The 22,808-nt window shown below is 40.1% G+C and overlaps 1 protein-coding gene across 1 annotated transcript in view; it reads right to left on the reverse strand.

Moving 5' to 3' along the window:
- Positions 1–22,808, reverse strand: part of DCBLD1 (discoidin, CUB and LCCL domain containing 1) — a 64,286-nt gene that overhangs the window by 11,315 nt on the left and 30,163 nt on the right. The window contains exons 3-6 of the mRNA XM_072765443.1: positions 14,588–14,722; positions 13,232–13,283; positions 9,337–9,409; positions 2,774–2,907 (exon numbers count right to left, since the gene is read on the reverse strand). Coding sequence (XP_072621544.1) covers positions 2,774–2,907; positions 9,337–9,409; positions 13,232–13,283; positions 14,588–14,722 — 394 coding nt within the window. The remainder of the gene's footprint in view (positions 1–2,773; positions 2,908–9,336; positions 9,410–13,231; positions 13,284–14,587; positions 14,723–22,808) is intronic.

Consider the following 22,808-nt stretch of genomic DNA (forward strand, 5'->3'; position numbering starts at 1 on the left):
TCATTAATGGTTTCGATTTCTGTATTCCTATCTTTGCATCATCATTTAATTTCAAATTCCATTAGGTGACTTCATCTGTGTTAAGCCCAGAAGACTGAGAACACGTCTGCTTCTATTTAACAGTTTAAATAATTTTTTTCAAAAGGTAAAATAAAATCCTAGTAGTACAAGTTAAACTTTTTACGATCCTATTTTTCTACAAAAGAAGCACTAAGATGTACATAAACATAGGCAAGAGATTAAAAAAAAACAAACAAACAAAAAACAAAAAACAGACTTAAAACCAGAGGTCAATTCTTTGTTCCTATTTGGAGACACGGCGCTCAACAAATCTAGGCCCCAGCATGGTATCTTCCTGAAATGGTCCCCTAGTATCAATACATTGAACCATAAAAAATGTAACCAAAACCAGATCCTCAAAAGTCAAGATCACGCTGATGTTTACAGCTTACTGTGCATAAGTAATCACTTTTAAAATAAATCAGGATATAATATTTATGTTCCAAAAAGTTTGAGGCAAATACAAAAGTGAAAAAATACATGTACATATGCATATATGTACATATGTATATATAGTACATGTACGTGTACATTTTTATCCATAGTACATATATGTACGTGCATATATGTATGTATAAAATACGTGTGTATATGAAAGTGAATTTATAACACACACATATAAATTTTATTTGAGTAAGGATTTAGTTCTAAAGGTACTCTGTTACTAAGCTTTTATTTTTTATTTTTATCTTTTTAAAAGATCTTATCTATTTATTCATGAGAGGCACAGAGAGAGAGAGGCAGACACACAGGCAGAGGGAGAAGCAGGCTCCCTGCAGGGAGCCCGATGGGGACTCCATCCCATGACCCGGGATCAGAACCTGAGCCAAAGGCAGACGCTCAACCACTGAGCCACCTGGGCGCCCCTGTAACTAAGCTTTTAGATCTTAAACCTTGGCACAAACTTGGGACTGATTTGTCTTTGAATGTTCACACAGTATGAAAAGAACACTGTGGGGCCTCTCAAAGTGAGAAGTCCTATCCAGAGGGAAGCCCCATCCACAGCAGGCAAGAACACAGAGCAGTGAGCCTCCCATCAGAGTGCAGCCCGCACCCTGTGCTTAGTGGGCGACTGCCTTCCACAGATCACATGCAGCATCACTTGCATGGCCTGTGAAAGACTGGGGCTCAAACAACCTCTCCAGGTACCCCTACCTGCAGCCCCGACTCAGAATTGCCAGTGGGAGCTTTGCCTTTTCTCCTCAGCCACCCTCCAGCCAGGGCCTGGACAAGAGCAGGGTGTGCTGCCTACCGTAACTCCTCTGGTGTCCCTCCCCAGGCCCTGACTCTGCTCCGTGTCCCCCGCCTGCCTGGTCCCCACCTTCTACCCGGCCAAGGCCTCCTTCATGAATGTGTCCTACCCAGTTTCTCCCCCGACTGCAGCCACTGCTTCTAAGTCCCCATCCTGTGAGCTTAGGCCAACACCTCAATCCAGAAATGGGCTTTAGTCCCTAACTTTACTTGTGAGCTCATCAATTGGTTCTTGAGAATTTATGATACATTTTCCCACAGAAACAATATTACATCTTGTAGTCAGAATCCCTATTTGAACCACAATATCGCTCAACCAGCCGTAATACATTTAAATAAAAAGTAGAAGGGGAGGGAAAAAAATTACTGTATAACTGCCTCACAGTGACATCAGCGTCACTATATTTATGCTAACCAGGAAACCTATCAACCTATCAAGAGCAGGGAAACACGATGGTGTCACAGGAGCAGGGACCAGGGCACCACAGTGGGGTGGGGGCGCAGGGGAGAGTGGTGACCCCCATACAGACTAGGGCGTGGTAGGGGTACAGGCCCTGGGCTACGTTTTCCTACTTCTGGATCCTGAAATGCCAGTCGCCTCTGTCTTGTGCAGTATTCCTGAGACCAAGACTACGTGACAACCTGTCCAAAAAACACAGGGCCATGGTGGCAGGGAGACATTTTGAGGGCTGACAGGGAAGGGGCTAGAGATAAACACAGCAGCTTCAGGATCATCTTTCTCTCCCACGGCACCCACCCAGGCAAGCCTCCCCCTGGCCCACGCCAAGCTGCCTGTTTCTATGAGCGGACACCTGGACCACAAGGCGGGTTTATATTTAGTCCTAACAGCTCTTGTTTTCCACCCCAGAAGCTGAGGAAACCTAAATGCATTAAAAGCCCAGGTTGAAACGTTTAAAACATGTGAACAATTGACATACTTTTTTTTTCTCAGGAAGCTAAAAGAGCAGAGGGTGACAGCAATCAGAGGGGTGAATGTTAACAAAAGCCCCCCGCTTTCCCCCCCACTTCCCAAGTATTATCCATCACCAGGAGCTCCTGGGAAGCTTGGTTGTTCTGTGGAGGCCTACTTGACTGCCCGGTCTCCTTCAGTATCTCTGGTAATATTGGAGAGAACCAATAATTTACTAAAACTGGAAGAACTGAAAAGGGATAGATAGCCTTTATTCTCTCCCTATAACACACCTAGGGTAGAAGCACTGCGTTGCCCTAGAGCTTCCAACGTGTGCCACTTAACGTACTTGTCAGCAGAACCAGTGAGCTGCTTTGTTGCTGCGCTGCTCTTGCCCACAGTCACCATAAATGCTGCTTTAGGCCCTCACGCACCTTCTTCCCAGGCGACAAACCCTTGGTATCAGATGCCCACTGTCCCTTCAAAATTGTGAGCTGATAAATTATGCCTTCGGGGCAACCTTCCACTCAGAACAAAAGACAAGGTACTCACTCTCTTGAGAGCACGCCGTTGGCCAGGATTCCTTCATATCGACTTATCCCTTTGCGCTGAAGCACGCTGATCTGACCACCCAACTCGTCTGCAATTATTCCTGCGTGGATGGCGGCTTTGCACAATAAAGAGGTCTGAAATACAGCAACAGCATCATTCACAGCTACTCAAGAACACATTTAAAATATGCTAGGAGGGGGCACCTGGGTGGCCTAGTGGTTCAGCGCCTGCCTTCAGCTCAGGTCGATCCTGGGGTCCTGGGATCGAGTCCTGAATCAGGCTTCCCGCAGGGAGCCTGCTTCTCCCTATGCCTCTCTCACTGTATCTCTCATGAATCAATAAATATTTTTTTTTAATTAAAAGAAAAAAAAAAAAGAACTGACCAACCCAAATTGCTGCCCCACAAACTCATCAGCAAATAACATGGCTCTTATTTTAAGCCACTAAATTTTGGGGCAGCTTGTTCAGCAGACATAGATAACTAATCAGTGTCTTACATTTGGTTTACCAGATACTCATTACTAAGGACCATTTGAGAAGGTGAACCTTCCATACCACAGCTTCATCTTATGATTAATTCAGAGATTGAACAAGGCACCAAAAGCAAAATAGTGATGTCTGCCATGGAACATTACATGGAACAACAACAAAAAAACTTCTCAAAGGTCTTGGAGCTATGAGGATGAGCAACCCAGGACCCACAGCCTCCATCTCATTTCTGGAGTCTCTTCTGAAAGGGGCAGATGGCTGGCACCCGCTCAGTCCTCCATGACTGCTGCCTTGGAGTGACAAAGTGAGTAGGAGCACCTGACTGGCTGATTAGCAGGTGGCCCTGGGATTGGGATTGGCCCACTGGAAGTGCGGCTGGAGAAGGACTGAAACTTTTCCATGGGTGCCTGGGCCCCGAGGCCCCCATGGGCACAGACCTGCATGGGAGGGTGATCAGGCTGTCAGGTCAGCCCAGGACGAGGGGCTGAGAAACATTTTCTAAATAAATTTCAGCAATGCCTCACTTCTCCGTGGTGGCTAACGCTGAAATGAGAAAAGCAGCTCATGAAATTATATCTTGATAACTGGACTTGGGAATTTCTCTTCGGGTTAATGGCCATGCTGCTGCCGTACTCGCAGTGGAAAAATTCTCTTGATTTAGGTTATAAACCCTGGGGGACCACCGAGACCAACCATATTTTGTAATAGTTGCGGTTGCAATAAAATCGAGATCTTCTGTGATCTTTGATTTACAGGGTGTATATTTTCCAAACTAGATCAGATTTGGGAAAAATGAGTCAGTTTTGCAATAACAGCTATCATAGCTAAAAGAGGGCAAGAATTACTGACAGAGAAGAAATATGAAAATGCTGAAAGACAGATGCAGATACTATCCTCCTTGATTCTGGAGAAGAATTAGAAGATGAGAATAAGATAGTGATCTTTAAATAGGCAGTTTGTGGAATTTTTTTTTTCTCCAGAATGTTCTTTTCTTAAATAGGTTATCACTGTTTTAGATTCTTAGGGTACAAAATGGATCTGCCAGTTGTAACAGAAAAGCCCTGAATTTAAATTTGGCAATTAGCTCATCATCCCAGTTTTGCCTCTAACTTTATCTACTTTGGATCGGGCACCCCAATTCCTCTGTACAATGAAAAGGCTGGACTTCATGATGTCTAGTATCTTTTCTAATGGGTATCACCTTGTGATTCTAATGGGCACCCGATGTCCACACATGCTTGCCTAGCTCTCCCAGCCCCCAAATGAAAACCAAATTGGTCCAGTGGTCTACTGAGCAAATAATCCCACTTTCCCTGGGATCATTATCTTCCTTATAATTTCTTCTAGGGATGGGATGGTCTTTATCCCAGAAGCCCAGCCTAGTGGAGAGCTCTTACAGGACTTGGCATGTCCCAAGGCCTCCTTGGTTACAAAAGGACAGGTTCACAGGTCAACCAGCAATAGGAGCTAATACTAGCATCACTGGCCAACATAACATTCTCATTTTCCACAGTAACCAGTATGGAGGGACCCCAGTAGTATATACTCTTTTAATGGAATTTATTCAATTGCTGCTCATGTTTTTCCATATTAAATGAGCACCGTAGGATACAACTCCAAGAGAATAACCACTAGATCTGGCTATTACATTATTATGATAAAAATATCAGCCCTTTCCAGGATTGTTTTCTTAAAAAATAAAAATAAAAATCCCTCTCTTACCCAACCAACTTAAATAAAATTGATGTCTACTTAAATTGGGGCTTTTTGGTATCAATTTTTAAAATTTACTCTCACTAAACTTGTAAGTTTCCTTTGAAGAAAGGCATAATTTATACTTTTGGAAGAGCACACAATTTATACTTTTTCTAGCTATTTTCAAGGTCAAAGCCTCACTGAAATGTAAATATAAGAAAACCACACCACTAGCCCGTGTTAATTAACATGCATGTTAATTAGTGAACTACCTACCTTCAACTCAAAGGAAATAATTTAAATGTAATTCTTCAGGAAAAGCAATGCAACAGACAGCTGAGAAGCCCACGTGCATGGCTCATGAAATTTCAAGTTGATGGTATTAAACATTTCTGAAGTTCACTAAGCCACAAAAGATGGCCAAACAGATCAGCACGAAGTAAGACTGCACCAACTTTCAAAGCAATTATTAAGTCATCCCAGAATCAAAGCATTTTCTTAAGTCCTCCTTTAGGAAAAGTCAACTTGTACTTGTAAAAAGTATTGACAAAGTAATTAAAGTTTAATATAAAACTAAATGCTAAAAAAAAATTAAATAAAACTAATGCGTTAGGTTGCATTTAATCAAACATGAATAAAGCACATGTTTTGGGCAGCCCGGATGGCTCAGCAGTTTAGCGTTGCCTTCAGCCCAGGGCCTGATCCTGAGGACCTGGGATCGAGTCCTACATCAGGCTCCCTGCATGGAGCCTGCTTCTCCCTCTGCCTCTCTCTCCTGTGTATTCTCATGAATAAATAAAATCTTTAAAATAATAATAATAATAATAATAAAGCACATGTTTTTAAATGATGGTAAAATGCTGAATTATAAAAATGTATTCCAGGACACCTGGGTGGCTCAGCGGTTGAGCATCTGCCTTTAACTTGGGGCATGATCCTGGGGTTGGGGATCGGGTCCCACATCGGGCTCCTGCAGGGAGACTGCTTCTTCCTCTGCCTGTGTCTCTTCTCTCTCTCCATCTCTCATGAATAAATAAATAAAATCTTTTAAAAAAATGTATTCCATATTCTATCATATGAATTGTTCCTCTGTGGCTACAGTCTTTGTAATTACCATATTGGCAACATTTTCTTTACAAAAGTAAGATGCATTCATTGCAGAAATGTTGGAAAATATGAAAAAAGTCACACATACTGCCATCACCTGGAGACAGTCATGCACTATTATAACATATTTCCCTCTGGCTTTTTGTGGGTGTACATTGGGCCTAGTTTCTCCTCTTTTCCTCCTAAACCAAGAGCATGCTCTCTCTGTACTGTCTTCCTTTATTTTCTAGTATTTCTTGAATATTTGGGGAGAATGGAGAATTTACTGAAACAAGTTATTAAGTGATGTCTTCCACTTAAAGACAGATGGTACAGTCAGCAGGCTGGGGAAAAGGTGCCAAGAAAGAAACTGTTCTAGGGGCTTTTTATCTCTGGTTTCCAGGTGAGGCAGATCTCAAAGAGAAGCCCATCCTACTTATCTGGCATGATAGGCATGTACCAATGTTGATGGCTTCGTTCATCAGTCAAGGAGACAGAGTCACAGAGCCTTAAGAATTCAAAAAGACTGTTAAAGTTCTCTCTCGATACGTCCTGGCCGACAGTCACTTTCGCCACCCCACAGCACCTTCCCGGACACATACGGGCCCTGTCTGACAAACTGTTGTAACATCTACACACTTCCACTTCCAGGGACTAGGGCTCATGGTTTCTTGAGACATTCTAGCCCATTTTGTACTGCTCAGTGATTCCTTATATGCAACTGAAACTGGCTTCCCAAATACTTTCTTCCTCTGACCCTGGTTCTACCTTTTGGAACAACTGTAGCATGAACCAATTCTTTTTCTGTAACTGTTCTTTTAAGACAATATCTTATTTCCTGAAGCAGAGCACCTGTTTCTCCAACAGCTTCTCTAGTAACTTGTTCTACACATTCTGTGAACTTGACCTACAGGATATGTTTTGGTTTTGCAAAGATGATTCCACAAAGGACCTGCCACAACTGAACACATTTCCTAAGATGGAGGCACCATGGAGGACGGCCTCTAAGATGATGGGAGCTATGGTCTTCTTCTGCTAATAGAACACGGCAATCGTGATGGGATGCCACGCTCATGGCAACATTCTTTTTTTAAAGACTTTATTTATTCATTCATGAGAGGCACAGAGAGAGAGAGGCAGAGACATAGGCAGAGGGAGAAGCAGGCGCCCTGCGTGGAGCCTGATGTCTGGGGGGAGCCTGGATCCCAGGACCCCTGGATCACCACCTGAGCCAAAGACAGACCCTCAACTACTGAGCCACCCAGGTGCCCCCCATAGTGACGATACATAAGGCTGTAACCTGTCTTACTAGGGGACTCCTTTGTTAGGAAATTCTGCCTCGGTGGTTTTGAAGAAGCAAGCAGTGATGTCAGCAAGGCTCAAATGGCAAGGAGCTGAGGACAGCCTCCAGCCAAAATCTAAGAAGAAATTAGGGTCTTCCAGTCAATAACCCATGAGTAACTGAATGCTGCCACCACCACGTGAGCTGAGAAGCAAAAGGGAGCCTCAGATGAAATAAGGCCCAAGCTGACAACTTGGATGCAGGCTTGTGAGATCCTGCAGCAGGGAACTCAGCCAAGCTATGCCCAAACTCTTGACCCACAGAACATGAGAGATACTACATGTGTTGTTTTAATCAAGGTTTGGAGTCATGTTGTTATATAGCAATAGATACCTCATACACCCACAATATCAACATCTATGAAAAGGCACTAATAAGATTTCTTTGAAAAGATTAGTTTTCAAAATACAAATTTTCCCTCCAGATGAAGTCATTCTGAAAGCAAATGGTAGGAAACCAGCTCGAGTCAAATAGGAAACCTGTTTACTAGCACCTACAGATCATGCACGCAGATCTACAATGTAGGAAACTCTTTACCTGTTATACTAAAAAACAGAGCTCTGTCAAGAGGAAGCAAGATAGACAACAAAGTAAGAAAAAATGATGCTATCTCTCCTATTGCACATAATTCTTAAGTTTCTTGCATGGGATAGAAAAATAACAAATAGAAACTTTCTATTACTGGGGGAGAAACCATACTTCAACTGTTTATTTCTCCTAATTTCCTGAAGTCATTTAGAGATAGCCTGTGCCAAGTATATATCAAACTGAGGTCTTGTAAATCATTTTAAGAGTCAAACAATGTAAGCCAAATGAATATCCTATGTCAATCTTGCAAATAAAGACAATACATGAAAAAGAAAACAAAGAGCAAAATGGGAAAATGTGCTGTTTCTAGAATCAGGATGTATTAAAAGCAAAAATGAAAGCCAAGTTTGTTTTCTCCTTGCTGGAGATGAAATTATCAATCTCCTGGAACACGTATGGTTTTCTTCTATGCATAAAGACACATGTCAATAACTCTCAGGAAAGTTCCCTCACTACACAGATTTTCACATTCCCATGCCAATTCCCATATGCTGTAAACTCAACTACTTTAAATAGCAATGTTAATATTCAAAAATCAGATACCATATTTCCAGAAGAGAGATCTGCAAATAGTAAGAAATGAAAGACTGAGTATCTGCAGACAGAACATCTACTTTAGACAAGTAACTTCCTGTGAATGTATTTTTCTCTGGGGACAAAGTATGCAATCAGAGTTTCATTCTGCATAAGAAAGTATGGTGCAAGGAAGCAAGAACTAGTATATACGTGCAAGGCAGGTGGCTTCATTGGTCCCAGAGTCAATATTGTTATTCTGTGATGTGAATGTTCATGTCCTTGGCTATATAACATGAATCAATTGGAGCATTAAAATAAAGAAATAAATTACAAAAAAAAACCCAGATGACCTTTTATTTTTTATTTTTTTAAGATTTTATTTATTTATTCATGAGAGACACAGATTGAGAGAGAGGCAGAGACACAGGCAGAGGGAGAAGCAGGCTCCCTGCAGGGAGCCTGACGTGGGACATGATCCCGAGTCTCCAGGATCACGCCCTGGGCTGAAGGCGGTGCTAAACCGCGGAGCTACCCAGGCTGCCAAGATAACCTTTTATTAAAAATAAATGGAAAAAATAAAAATAAAAATAAAAAAAATAAAATAAAATAAATGGAATTACACTCGTAGGTGTTAAAGAGAGCTTAAGTGGAAATGCTAAAAATAAGAATGCATGCATGAATAGCCATGGTTTTTATACTTATTATTTCATTTATTCTCAGAAAAGAGAGAATTATGAATTTACTAGAGTTTTAGATGTTATCTGACTTCACTTTATGGTGAATTTAGGCAAAGCAATAAGTACTTTTTAATTTCCTCCCTGCCCTAAAATTACCCTCAATTACTTACATCTCTGTATCCATCCACCAGATTCCCAGAAATGTCTCCTGCTATGTCTCTACAACCAGCTGGGCAGAATTTGCTGGAAAAAGAAAATAATTTATATTTTATTAAATTATACTTAAACTAAAAAGTATTATACTTAAGTGTATTTTCTCTTCTCCATAGAACATGCAGGAGAGAATATGTTGTTTTGTTTTTTAATTCTTTAAAAAAAATTTTTTTAGAGATTTATTTTAGAGAGAAGGTGTACACACACACGTGAGCTGAGAGAGGAAGGGCAGAGGGAGAGGGAGAGAGGGACTCTCACGCAGACTCCCTGTTGTGCACATAGCCTGATGTGGGCTTGACCCCAGCACCCCAAGATCATGACCTGAGATGAAATCAAGAGTCAGCCACTGAACCATCTGAGTCACCATCCCAGGCACCTCAGGAATATGTTGTTGTAATGACAGATCAAAAATCTGACTTGTGAAAACACAGACTAGTCTAAAATGTTAACTTGAAGGCAAGTTTTACACAACAATTATTTGCTTTATAAGGATTCATTATAAATTCGATCACACAATGAGCTTCTCTAAGCATCGTAATTGATTTTTTTTTAAAGATTTTATTTATTTGTTCATGAGAGACACAGAGAGAGAACGAGAAGCAGAGACATAGGCAGAGGGAGAAGCAGGCTCCACGCAGGGAGCCCAATGCGGGACTCAATCCCAGGACTCCAGGATCACGCCCTGAGCTGAGGGCAGGTGCTCAACTGCTGAGCAACCCAGGGATCCCCACATGAAAATTGATTGAAAGGTGTCCAAAATATTTTTTTATTTGTATTTACTTTTTTAAAGTTTATTTATTTATTTTAGTAATCTCTGCACTCACCATGGGGCTCAACCTCATGACCCCAAGATCAAGAATTGCATGCTCTTCTGACTGAGCAACCAGGCACCACTCCAAGATATATTTTTGAAAAAGAAAGTTTCTAAACACTATATGTAGCATAATCTTGTTTTATAAAAAGATGTTTAAAACATATAAAATAACAACTTGGATTTTTTTATGAATATAAAGAAGACAGGAAGACTATCTCTGCATTCTCTTCAAGAGTAGTATTTTGAGAGACTTTCACTTTCTGTGCCATGTGACTCTAATATCTTGCTTCAGCCTCCTAGCACTATCCAACAGGAACTTAATGGAGTCCACATATATAAATTTAAATATTCTAGTTGCTACATTAAAAAGGCAAGAAGAAAAGGCAAAACTAACATTAATAATATATTCTAGTTAACACAATATAATCAAATTTTACCATTCTACATATAATTAACAGAAAGAAATTGTTGTCAAGATATTTCCAGCCTTTTTTCTTTTGTACTAAGTCTTCAAAATCTGCAGTTTATTTTATACTCCTAGCACAGCTGACTTTGGACTGGCCACAGTTTAAGTGCTTGATAGCCACACACAGCTGGTATTAGATAGGGATGGTCTACATTAGTTAAAAATTACTTTTGCAATCAGAAAAAAAAGTATATATATATATTTTTTCAGGTTTATTGTGGTAAAACTGAAAAATTGTAAGATATTTCAAGTGTATATTGTGATGATTGGGTATATATTACCCAACTAGTAAATTAACCTATCCATCAACTCACATATGTTAATATATAGATATAAATATTTAAATATATATATAATACATTTATTTTTGGCAAGAACATTTAAGTTCTACTCTCAGCAAATCAATTATACAATACAGAATTACCAGCTATAGTTATGGTACACATAGATTCTCAGACCTTATTCATCTTAGGGCTGCATACATCAATCAAAAACATGAATATCTCTGTATCAAACACATGACTAGTCATGTTAAGCCTAATACATAAAGACTAAATAGACTCCTTAATTTAGTTCCATTTTGTTGTCAAATGAATTTAGGGTTGCACTAATCAGGGTTGCACTAATCAGTTACAAAAACCTTTTGACTTTTTTGTTAAGATTTATTTATTTATTTGACAGTGAGAAAGAGAACCTGAGTGGGAAAGGCAGAGGAAGAGAGAGAGAGAATCTAAGTCGACTCCACGCTGAGCATAATAGAGCTGAAGCAGAGCTCGATCTCACGACTCATGACCTGAGTTGAAACTAAGAGTCAGATGTTTCACCGACTGTACCACTCAGGTGCCCCAAAACTTGTTGACTTTTAAAGCTTTCTACATTTCACAATTATAGATGAGGGAATGTGGACCTGTACTAGTCACCACACCTCATCTTATCTAAATACTACAGAGTGGCTGGACCAGGGCCTAGATGACCTGGCACCATAATATCACCCTGCAGGCCCGAGTATATTCTGTTCTGTAGGGAGACAGGAAATGACCACTGATGCCCAGAGATCCTATCACCACTGGGACTCTAGAGGTATGGCTGGAAAGATCTCAGAGAAAGTTGGCATATGTCCATAATGACAGAATGGCAACTGGGACGTCTGGGTAGCTCAGCAGTTGAGCATCTATCTCTGGCTCAGGGCGTGATCCTGGAGTCCGGGGATCAGGAACCACATCGGGCTCCCCACAGGGAGCCTGCTTCTCCTTCTGCCTGTGTCTCTGCCTCTCTCTGTGTCTCTCATGAATAAATAAATAAATAAATATTTTAAAAAAGAAAGAAAGAACAGCAACTATACAGGGCAAAGATAATTATTGGTCATTTTTATTGTCTAAGTTATTAGTCATTTTCATTTTTATTTCTCTACTAGACTTAATATTAGTTAATGCTAGAATTGATTCTGCATGTAAAATAATCTCATTAGAATGTCTGAGTTGGTCAGGACCATGGACTCTTGGGTCTGACTCTGGGTATACTCATTAAGTGTGTAGCCCTGGGCAAGCCACTTAACTGCTTTGAGCCTCTTTTCAGGAATGACAGACCCTACCTTGCAGGCCTATTACAACATCCACATGAGTTATTTATATGCAAAGTCCAGGGAGCTATGACTGGCATTAAGAAAGTGCTCTAAGGAGTTATAGCTGTTGTTACTAATGTTATTGACAGTCCTCTCTGGGCCAGTGGTTTTCAACAGGGAGTGGATTTTGCCTGCCCTGAAAGACATCTAGCGACATCTGGAAACATTTTTGGTTATCACAACTGGCACGTAGAGACCAGAGGCCAGGGATACCGGTGAATATCTAACAATGCACAGAACAGCTCTTCACAACCAAGAATCATCTAACCCAAAATATCAATAGTGCCAAGGTTGAGAAATCCTGCTCTAGATGACTCTTACTTTATAGATAAGGAAATGTACATCCAAGAGATTAAGTAATTTTTCCAATGAAAGTAAAGCTGGGAATCAAAAATTTCACCTCCTATTCTCAGTAGGTTTTTCCTTTGTGAGAAAGAAAAACTGAAATCCCTCTGAAAGTGAAGGAATTACAAAAGTCACTTCCAAATGCTGGCCAGGTTAAAACACACACATACACACACACACACACACACACACACACACACACTAGACTGCACTATGGGTCACTGGTACCACAGTAGAACTCAGAGGTCAGCAATTACAGCTCATGGGCCAAATCCATGCTGCTGTTTATTTTTGTAAATGAAGTTTTATTGGACAACAGCCACACATATTTGTTTACATATTGTCCTGTTTTTGCATTACAGCAGCACCAGAAACTATGAATAGATGCAAAAGAGACTGCATTGGCTGTAAACTCTAAAATATTTACTATCTGGCCCTGGACAAAAAGTTTGTTGAACTCTGCTATATTAGAAATCACTTCAAATATTCTTCATTGCTTGGAACAAAAACGATCTTTAAAAGATTAAATATAAATAGTACTTTATCTGGTTTAATGTGAAGGAACACAAAATGTCCAGCAACATATGCCTGCAGCACCGTATTTACCTGTATTCTGTCTTCAAATAATGGTTAGCTCGTTCCAAGCATGTTATTAAATCTGTCATAAATAAAGATAATTACAATTAGAAGACTGAATGGAAGTTAAGACTCATGCTCAAAATTTTTAAAAATAATTTTAAATAAAAAAGGATTTTTAAAAAGCATTCACTATCTAGTTATTATCTGAATTTTTCCACTTAAAAATAAATCAAAACTGGGAACACTGTCTTCAGGATTTAACATTTCTCTTTTCCACCCCAACCATGGTTTTTCAGCAATCGTCCAGTGAATTATAACAGAAACTACTTCAAACAGAAAAGCCAACACTGGTTCATTACTATCCACCCACATGCCTGCAAAGATCATGTGTATAATAACCTTCCTTGGCAAGAGGAAAACAATTTCAAAAGCCTGACACGGTTCATAAAGAAGGTTCAGGAATATTTTAGTTTAACAATTTAGCTAGTGGCATCTGAGTGAGCATGGAACTACATATTTACTGAGAATACAGCCTTTCCACTTTAATCAGTCAGGACCAAGGACTTAAAAAGAGGATGCTCTTTAGAATACAGAACTGAATGAATGCTCAGCAATGGGCATGCTAAGATGCTGTGGATTTTAAAGCATTTAAATCAACCTAGGATAGTTTCCAAAATACTTCACACTTGCTGCAAGTAGTTCTTTCTTTCCTTAATATTTTCAGTAGTTCTTACGAAGCAACAGACGGTGACCACTGGCCATGCTGGGGATTGGCCAGACTTGATTGGCTGAGAGGAAAACGAATGGTGCACCCCCTTTCCAGAGCATTTCTGCCCAGGGACACTGAGAGCAGAAAATCTGGGCACTTCTGGGACTCTGGGCAGACATGGAGTGCACTGCACAGTAATCACTCTGGAACACAAGAGGCCTGGATGGGAGGCCATGCTTTCCTCCGTCATCAGTTTCCTGTTCAAGTGTTAGCTCCATGGTTAAAGCACACTGTGACAGCCCATGTTGGTGCACTGGTGTGAGCATATGTGGGGGGTGGAGGGCAGAGGGGGCACTGGTTAAAAGGCTTGCCCTCTAAGCTGAGGAAGGTTGGGGGAGGACTCCAGAAAATAGCCAGACCTTAAAATCACCCCAAAGACACAAGGTTTCTAGAAAAATGAGATCCACCCTCTCCCACAATAGTCAGCTAATCAATCTAACATGTTTGATAAAAGTATTCTGAATTCTGATCTAACTGCTTACAAAGACTTGCATTCCTCTCTTCCTTCACATATTCTGTATCTGAGGTCGCAATTCTGTCCAGAGATGGTGATAAGTAGCAAGAGGAATTCTTAGACCCAAGTTTACAGATCTGGGTTGATTCTTCTACTATACCTGGATGGTCACTGCTGGCATAGGTCAGCAAAAATCCCCGCCCTGAAATGTGGGATCCACTTGCAAAGCGAACAGTGACTTCATTCGTGTTCAGTAGGAGTTCTTTGGGAACAGTCATACTTCCACAATACGGTCCTAAAAACAAAGCACACTTTTAGCACATTCAAAATTTAGACCAGCACAAAGGACTGATATATGGTGGGTTTTTTTTCCCTTAAAAGTCAAATTTAGCAGACAACACATATATACAATTATAATTGTTACTCAACTGAAATTTTGCTTAATATGGGAACTGATAATTAGTGCCTAAATGTAGACTTGATTATACTGACAAGCCAAGGGGAGAAGTGGCTAATTCCAGATAAGCAATAGGCTAGAACTAGTTAATTATGAACAACCCAAGGGATAAGTTTTAGTTTTTGTAAAGAAGACTAACAAAGGTCGAATACATTTGGTAGTCAAGAAAATGTCATAAAGGTGATATTCTAGGGGGCTCCTAAATTAGCTAGAAGAAACTCACAAATTTTCTTTTCTTTGCGGAGGTTTTCAGAATTAAAAGACTGTCCAATGCATGCTAACAATCTTATTCTCAAGCAGTTTACACATGAGAATGAGATTATTATTTCTCTCTTACAGTACCTTCTGGTTAATCTGCATAGTTTGTTTTGATTTGGAAAATTAAGTTTATAAAAAAATAGAAAAACTTCTAAAGGCTTCTGAAATACTATAGTATAAATTATGCAATTAAGAGTATAACACATTGTTTCTAGAACAAATGAGTTGAAAAGCAATAGGAAGCTCCATAGGGATCCTTGGGTGGCTCAGCAGTTGAGTGGCTGCCTTCGGGCCCAGGGCAGGATCCTGGAGCCCTGGGATTGAGTACCACATCAGACTCCCTTTATGGAGCCTGCCTCGCTCTCTCTCTGTCTCTCATGAATAAATAAATAAATATATATATATATGTTTTTTTTTAAAGGAAGCTCCATAAATTTTCAAAGAACAAAATTAGATTTGGAACTAAAAAAGAAAAATAGACCTTTCTAAGACTACTCAAGTCAAAGTCTAGTTTGTAAATAGTCATCTTGAAAACCACATATGTAAGACATAATAATTCTAAGAAAATAGAGATTAGCAAGTAAATTTTGACAACAAGAATTCTTCATTAACCTCTCCCCAATAAAACACTACGGAAAGAGTCATCTGCAACATCAGGCAACAGTCAACAGTGACAAAATCAGGTTAAGGAAGGAGGAGAAGGGAAAGAAAAAGGTCCAGGAGAGGGTCATGAACCCAACTAAGCATTCCTCTCCTGCTATAAGAACCAGGTTTCTCTTTGTCCTGTCCAGGTCTCACATGTGGAAGATGTAACCGAATAAAAGAGAAATGTAGAGCGTTTACCGTCATGCTTCAAATCTCTGTCATTCCCTATTTTTAAATTATAGTGAAATCCAAATTTAAAAAGATGACTTACCTCTTTAGAGATACTCACTATATATAATTACTTACATAAGTTAATACTAGCAAACTGCTTAGAATAGTAACCAGCATATAATGAGAGCTGTGGAAGTGCTTAGTAGTTACTAGTAAATAGTTAAATAAATGAATGACTACATTAAAACAAGCAAATAAATAATGTCTGTTTTCCTTTTAGACTGTGTTCCATAGGGTTAGAAATTTTTCTATCCATGGGCACCTGGGTGGCTCAACCAATTAAGCGTCTGCCTTCAGCTCAGTTCATGATCCCAGGGTCCTGGGATCAAGCCCCATGTTGAGGCTTCCTACTGGGTGGGGAGTTTGGTTCCCGCACCCCTACTCCCACTCCTCTCCCTGCTCATGCTTGCGCACACTTTCTCCTTCTGAAATAAATAAATAAAATATTTAAACAAAGAAAAAAGAATTTTTCTATCCATCACTTTATGCCTAGCAGCTTGTACAATACCTGGCATGTGGTGGCCTTCCAAATATTGTCAGAATTGAGATGAAGTTAAATGTTCTTCTATTTAAAACACTTTTGAAAAGCCAAACCTGATTATAAAGATGTATAAAACATTTAATCTTGGCATTTTAAAATATCATGAAGTCAGGAAGAGGAATGTGAAAAAGCAAGACAGGAAAGAAAATCATTAGTGTAATAAATATACAGATGTTCAGGAACTTTAATAGTGCTCACAGCATGGTAGAGAAACATTTTATACTAAATCCATTTTTATAGTAAAGTAGAATGATAAGCATTTTTCCAAAATTAAAGTGAGTCAGATTAGAAAATCATAGATTTTACGATTGCAAAACTCGTACTTGACTTTTGCAACTTAGTTTGTTTTACATAGGTTTGAAAATTCCTTTGTTCTCTGCCCAGATAAGTGAAGATACTTGCTTTGCAAATCTAAGAATGAAAATGAAATAACTAGTAACTTGTTGCTATTGGCAAATCAGATATTTTTCTAATCACATTTATCTTTTCCAAGAGGAAATGACAATGTATATATACATATATATATATATTCTTCTCCAAATGGTGATAATGATAATCTCTCCTCAAGTTTCTATAGCATTCCAATGAGTCCTAATAAAAACAGTGAGGTAAGCAAGTCTAAATTGATGATCAGTGAGAACTTGTTTGGATTGTTTTAGTTGAAATATATTTGATATATAACACTGTAAATTCAAGGTATACTTGAATTGCTTATTCATTTGATGAATAAGTCATTCATTCATATTCATTTGATACATTTTTATGCTTTAATATGATTGTCACTGCAAGGAATAATTAGCAACTCCATCATGTAACATAATTATTTCTTTTCATGGTTGGAGTAATTAGGTTCTAGTTTCTTAGCAAGTTTGGTGATTATACAGTTGGCCCTTAAACAATGTGGTGGTTAGAGGTGCCTACGCCCATGTAGTTGAAAATCCATAGGTAAGTTCTGATTCCCCAAAAACTTTTTTTAAAAGATTTTATTTATTTTAGAGAGAGGGCAGCAGAGGGAGAGGAAGAGAGAGAATCTCAAGCAGACTCCCCACTGAGTATGGAGCCCAAGGGAGGGGGGAGTGCTTGACCCTAGGACCTGGAGATCATGACTTGAGCCCTGAGCTGAAATCAGCAATCAGATGCTCAACCAATTGAGCAACCCAGGCTGCCTCCCTTGACTCCAAAAACTTCATGACTAATAGCCTACTGTTGACCAGAAGTCTTACTAGTAACAAAAACAGCACATATTTTGTATGTTACGTGTGTTATATACTGTATTCTTTTAATAAAGTAAGCTGGTGAAAAGAAAGTATTAAGAAAATAATAAGGTAGAGAAAACACATTTATGGTACTGTACTGTAAAAAATAATTCATGTTTAAGTGACCTGCATAATTCAAACCTGCATTGGTCAAGGGTCAACTTTAATTCAATACTGTTGTCTAAAATATATATATATAGTCTATATTCACCACACTGTGAATTAGATTAGGGCATATCTGCTACTCATTGTAAGCTTGTACTCTTAAATAACATCAACCTATGCACCCCACCTCACCCCAATCCCCTGGCAACTATGCCCTTTTACTCTCTGTTTTTATTAGCTTAGCTTTTTTAGATTCCACAATATAAGTGCTGTCATACTGTCCTTGTCTTTCTCTGGCTGACTTATCTCACTTAGCATAACGCCCTCAAGGTCCATTCCTGTTGTTGCAAATGGCAGGATGTCCTTTTTTTCTCATAGCTGAATAATTGAGTTTTTTCCTTTTGGATTTTTATGGAACAGTTGAAAGGAAAGGTTGCAACACTACATATATTTTACACAAAGAGATAAGAGTGCATGTCATCACACTAAGTTGTCACTCGATACATATAATTTCCTACATCAAAAAAAACACACAAGTATAGTAAAACTCCAATTTGGTTGTATCCTCCCAAAGTCATGATGGGAATGTAAATATTCCTGGAAGAAGTTCAAAGATAAAATGTAAACACACAAACTCCTTTAATCACCGTTTACACCCACCCCCACCCCCCAGGCACCAATCTCTCTCCCATTCTTTTTTTTTTTTCTCTCTCTCTCTCCCATTCTTACCAAAGTACTGCAAAAAAATGTAACTAAACCCTGGAGGGGATAGGACACACCCTCTACATATCGACACAACATTAAAAGTTACTGGTTCATCATGGAACAACCATCATAATAGCAGGAGGCTGCAGTAGGCCAGCTTCTAGGCTAGAAGTCCAATGTTGGCTGTGGTATCGCCTACGGCCAAACATCTAATTATTTCCTGTCTGAAGGCCTGACGGATGGATCCCTTTTCACAGAATGGAAGTTAATGACTGCATTCCTAGAGTTAAAAGGGAAAAGATGAAAATGGGAAAACATGAGTGGCAGTGAGAGGGGAAAAATAATGAATGGGAAAGCAGTGAAGGATCCTACTGGCCTGTCCCAGGCAATGTTGTCAGCTCTTAGCTGAACTCTGTTGAGGATTCTTAGCTCTTCTTATGAAACAGCCTTTCTCCACCCACGCCCGGCCACACAATGTACTTCACTGTTAGAACTCTCCAGCAAGGCTTCAAACAAGGCTCCACACTTAGATTCCTACATTCACAAAGACTATTCCAAAGGAAACCCAGATGACAGCTTGGTGACTTCTAACTCTGATCGTGGTCACGGCCACTTCCCAGGCAGTGTTCCTGGACTGGGAAACCTTTCTCAATTCACAGTCAGATGGAACCCCAGTCTTTCTAGGGAGGTGGGGGTGCGTCTTAAGAACTTCAGCAGACCCAAGCATAGGCCTCCCAGCTCCATATGGGTGTCTGCTTCACAACCAGCAGTGCTGTGTGTCTTGTGGCCCTTGGACTTGAGGACTCCCACTTTCCAACTTACTCTGTCATCTCCGATTCCCATCAGGCTGGGGCACAGCGGAAAGGCAGTTCATCAAGCAGGCAGACAAATCGGGGCAAAAGAAATACCTCTACCTTTTGTGAAACATCATTGGTAGCTCTGGATTGTGGGAAGAGCTATGAGTGATACCAAATGGAATGGCACTGTGGCATCTGGCACCAGACATGAGACCAGGACCTAGCAGACAATGGACTGATTCCTTGGACAAAGGAGTAAAAGGCCAGGAACCGTAGGAGCTGCCTTCAGCGAGCACAGTAGGCCAGTTCGTCTCAACACATCCCTTGTTTGGAGCTACTGTTCCATGAGCAGCCGAGGGGGAAACCCTTTATCTTGCCATGTGTGAATAGAAGAAAACTGCCCTACAAGGAAGAATAAACTGCCCCCGAGCCAAGCCCCAGAATCCTCTTGCTTCTCTGGCAATCTGACAGTGCATTCGTCCTGCAATTTATGCTACTACCACATTCTCTGTGGACTGTCGGAGACGCCACATTACAAGGCAATAATAGGTTAATAACTGCTCCAAGCCATTTGGGGCGATTATATGCTTTTCATCTTGAAACTGATGAAGCAAAGTTCTTGTTTCATCTGTGAAAGGGAGGTGTTTAAAGAGTGGCGAGCATACCATTAAAAAAAAAAAAAAGAAAGAAAGAAAGAAACCAGACACAAACCCAGAGATCCCTCCCCATCCAAAAGTGTACTGTCAAGTGGTGAAAAACAGACACCTGACTCTCGGGAGATCTGTCATAAATCAAATTAAACAACAAAACAACATCCTAGCAACTTTCATTAACCTACCAACACTCTCTGAAACGCATATTTAATTTCTCATGCACGGGAGAACATGCCCAAGAGCCTAAGTGACCTTCCAGGGAGAGTCACAGCCACATGGCACACAACCAGCTGCCAGGAAAGTGGTAGCTGGCGTGGCCCAGATTTGTGCTCAGAGGCGTGCTGATAAAGCAATCTCCAGAAATGCTGAAGCTGCAAACGCCTTTACGCTTGTGTCCATTTTCCATTTGTTTTTTTTCCAATGCAGTCAAATGGCACAGTCTGTCCTTGCTTGCCGATTGCAAGAGGGTCATCGTACAAAATTACAGAGTTTTCAGGGCCATTTTCTTTGAAAAGGAGGGAAATTAGCATAAAAAAAGGATATTCCTGGACTATGCTATTAAAACCATAGTCACGTAAGAATGTAAGTAGTATCCCTGGAGAGTTTTGGTCTCTGGTTCCCAGACAAAAATCAGTGACAGATGATAAATGAACCAGGCAGATTCCAAGACAAAGGTGTGGCTTTCCTTGGGGTTATGGGACTCAGGTCAAAACACTGACACTAGAGCTCACAACCCACCTAGGCCATTACTTCTCTGCCTACAAAAGATGGTAGTTACTGAAACTAAGTCACAGCATCTCCAGGGAAGAGTCTGGGAAAAAGGAGGAGGCTTATAACTTTTTCTCCTTGAGGCTTATAGTTATGTCCATGAGATACCTTGTGTGGAAGACTCTGGCCCATGTACGTTGAAGATGCTATCTGAATTCTATCATGGCATGAAAGACGAAACAAAGTAAAAGAAAAATTAACAAATAAAAATCAGTCCTTCTCAAGAGCATCCACCCAAGTAGACCCAATCAGAGGAGATCGTACTTCTGAGATCCCCAAACAACTTTGCACAATCTAGGAATTTCTTTAAAGGTCTTAAAAAAAATTTTTAAGTCATAAGAATTTTGCAATCTTCATAATATGTCTGGGAAAGATAAACCAGTTATGAAATAGACACTACCAACCTTGTGGGGGGGGAGTTCTGTTTCAGAGTTTTAAGAAATCAACAGACAAGGCATAATGATTAGATCCTAAGGCAGTAGGCCAGATATGTATCTTTCTGATCTTTCTGAAAATTATCACAGAAATCTTGTTGCAAATTAGGTGTCAAAACCCTTAGTATCATTTCATACTTTTCCCATTTCTCTTGTTCCTGGTATAATATAAATATTAACAGTTGGCTTCGTGTTGCTGTACTTCTAGATCACTGACCATGGTTAAAAAAATATTGGGAGTGGAGGTGGAAATACAGGAAATGGAACAGAACAATTCTCGAACTTCCTGGTTTTTCTATACCGCAAATCACTTAGCAGACCACAACCAATTCAACCAATTTACCATTAGGTTCCTGGGCCAGCTGGTTTCTTCCTATTCCTGACCACGATGCCTCCTGAAGGATTTTGGTTAAGAAGCATTTCTTTCAAACCTTAAATTTACACTGGTACTCTTCCTTTGAGGGATTTCTCAATGACCCCATCTTATGTTCAGGATACCCCTGTGGGGAGACCTGGAGAAGTTTCCATCTCTTCCAGCAAATGACAGATAAAACTACAGCTCAGGTTTTCTTATGCACAAGCCATTGGATCAGATGGTTTCTGTCACAAAGAATTGGGACATTTATAGGGTTTAAAAGTGGAGTCTCTGGTATCAAATGCCCAGACTCGCATCCCAGATCTAGGAAAGTGATAATCAAGTTACTTGACCTCTGTGAGCTTCAGAATCCTTAGGTATGGATGTTAATAAAAGGCACTGCCCTCAGGACTATCATGACAGTTAAATGGGTTAGTAAGTCTAAAGAACTAAGCCCAGTGCACAGCATTTAGCTGAATGCTCAGGTGTAAGAGCCTTGTACAGGGCTTTATGGTCTTTTCTATATAATAAGCAGAGTCTTAAAATTTTATGTAAACAAAGTCTTTTTTTAAATGCAGAGGGAATAGGTATAGATAGAGGAATCTTATAAATCCTCCTACAGTATGTATATCTTTTTAGATAAAAGATAAAAATAATTGGGGATCCCTGGGTGGCGCAGCGGTTTGGCGCGTGCCTTTGGCCCAGGGTGCGATCCTGGAGACCCGGGATCGAATCCCACGTCAGGGTCCCAGTGCATGGAGCCTGCTTCTCCCTCTGCCTGTGTCTCTGCCTCTCTCTCTCTCTCTGTGTGACTATCATAAATAAATAAATAAATAAATAAAAAGATAAAAAGAATTTTATCTTTTGTAAAAATCTAAATTTTTTTTGAGAGAGAGAGAAAGAGAGAGCATGCATGTGAGCAGGGAGCGGGGTAGGGGCAGAGAGAGGGAGAGAGGAAAATCTTAAGCAGGCTCCACGCCCAGTGCCGATGCCTACACGGGACTCAGTATCATGACCCTGAGATCATGACCTGAGGATATATGTTTGCCAAAATCAAGCTACATGCAATCAGATTCATTAAATATTCAATGAGCATCTGTAATTGCAAGACTATGCTAAGCATCCAGGGATACTGAAAAAATGAATAAAATGCAATTCCTTGCTCAGGGAGGCCTA

Source organism: Vulpes vulpes, chromosome 1 (assembly GCF_048418805.1).
Source record: "Vulpes vulpes isolate BD-2025 chromosome 1, VulVul3, whole genome shotgun sequence".
In the NCBI taxonomy this organism is placed as follows: domain Eukaryota; kingdom Metazoa; phylum Chordata; class Mammalia; order Carnivora; family Canidae; genus Vulpes; species Vulpes vulpes.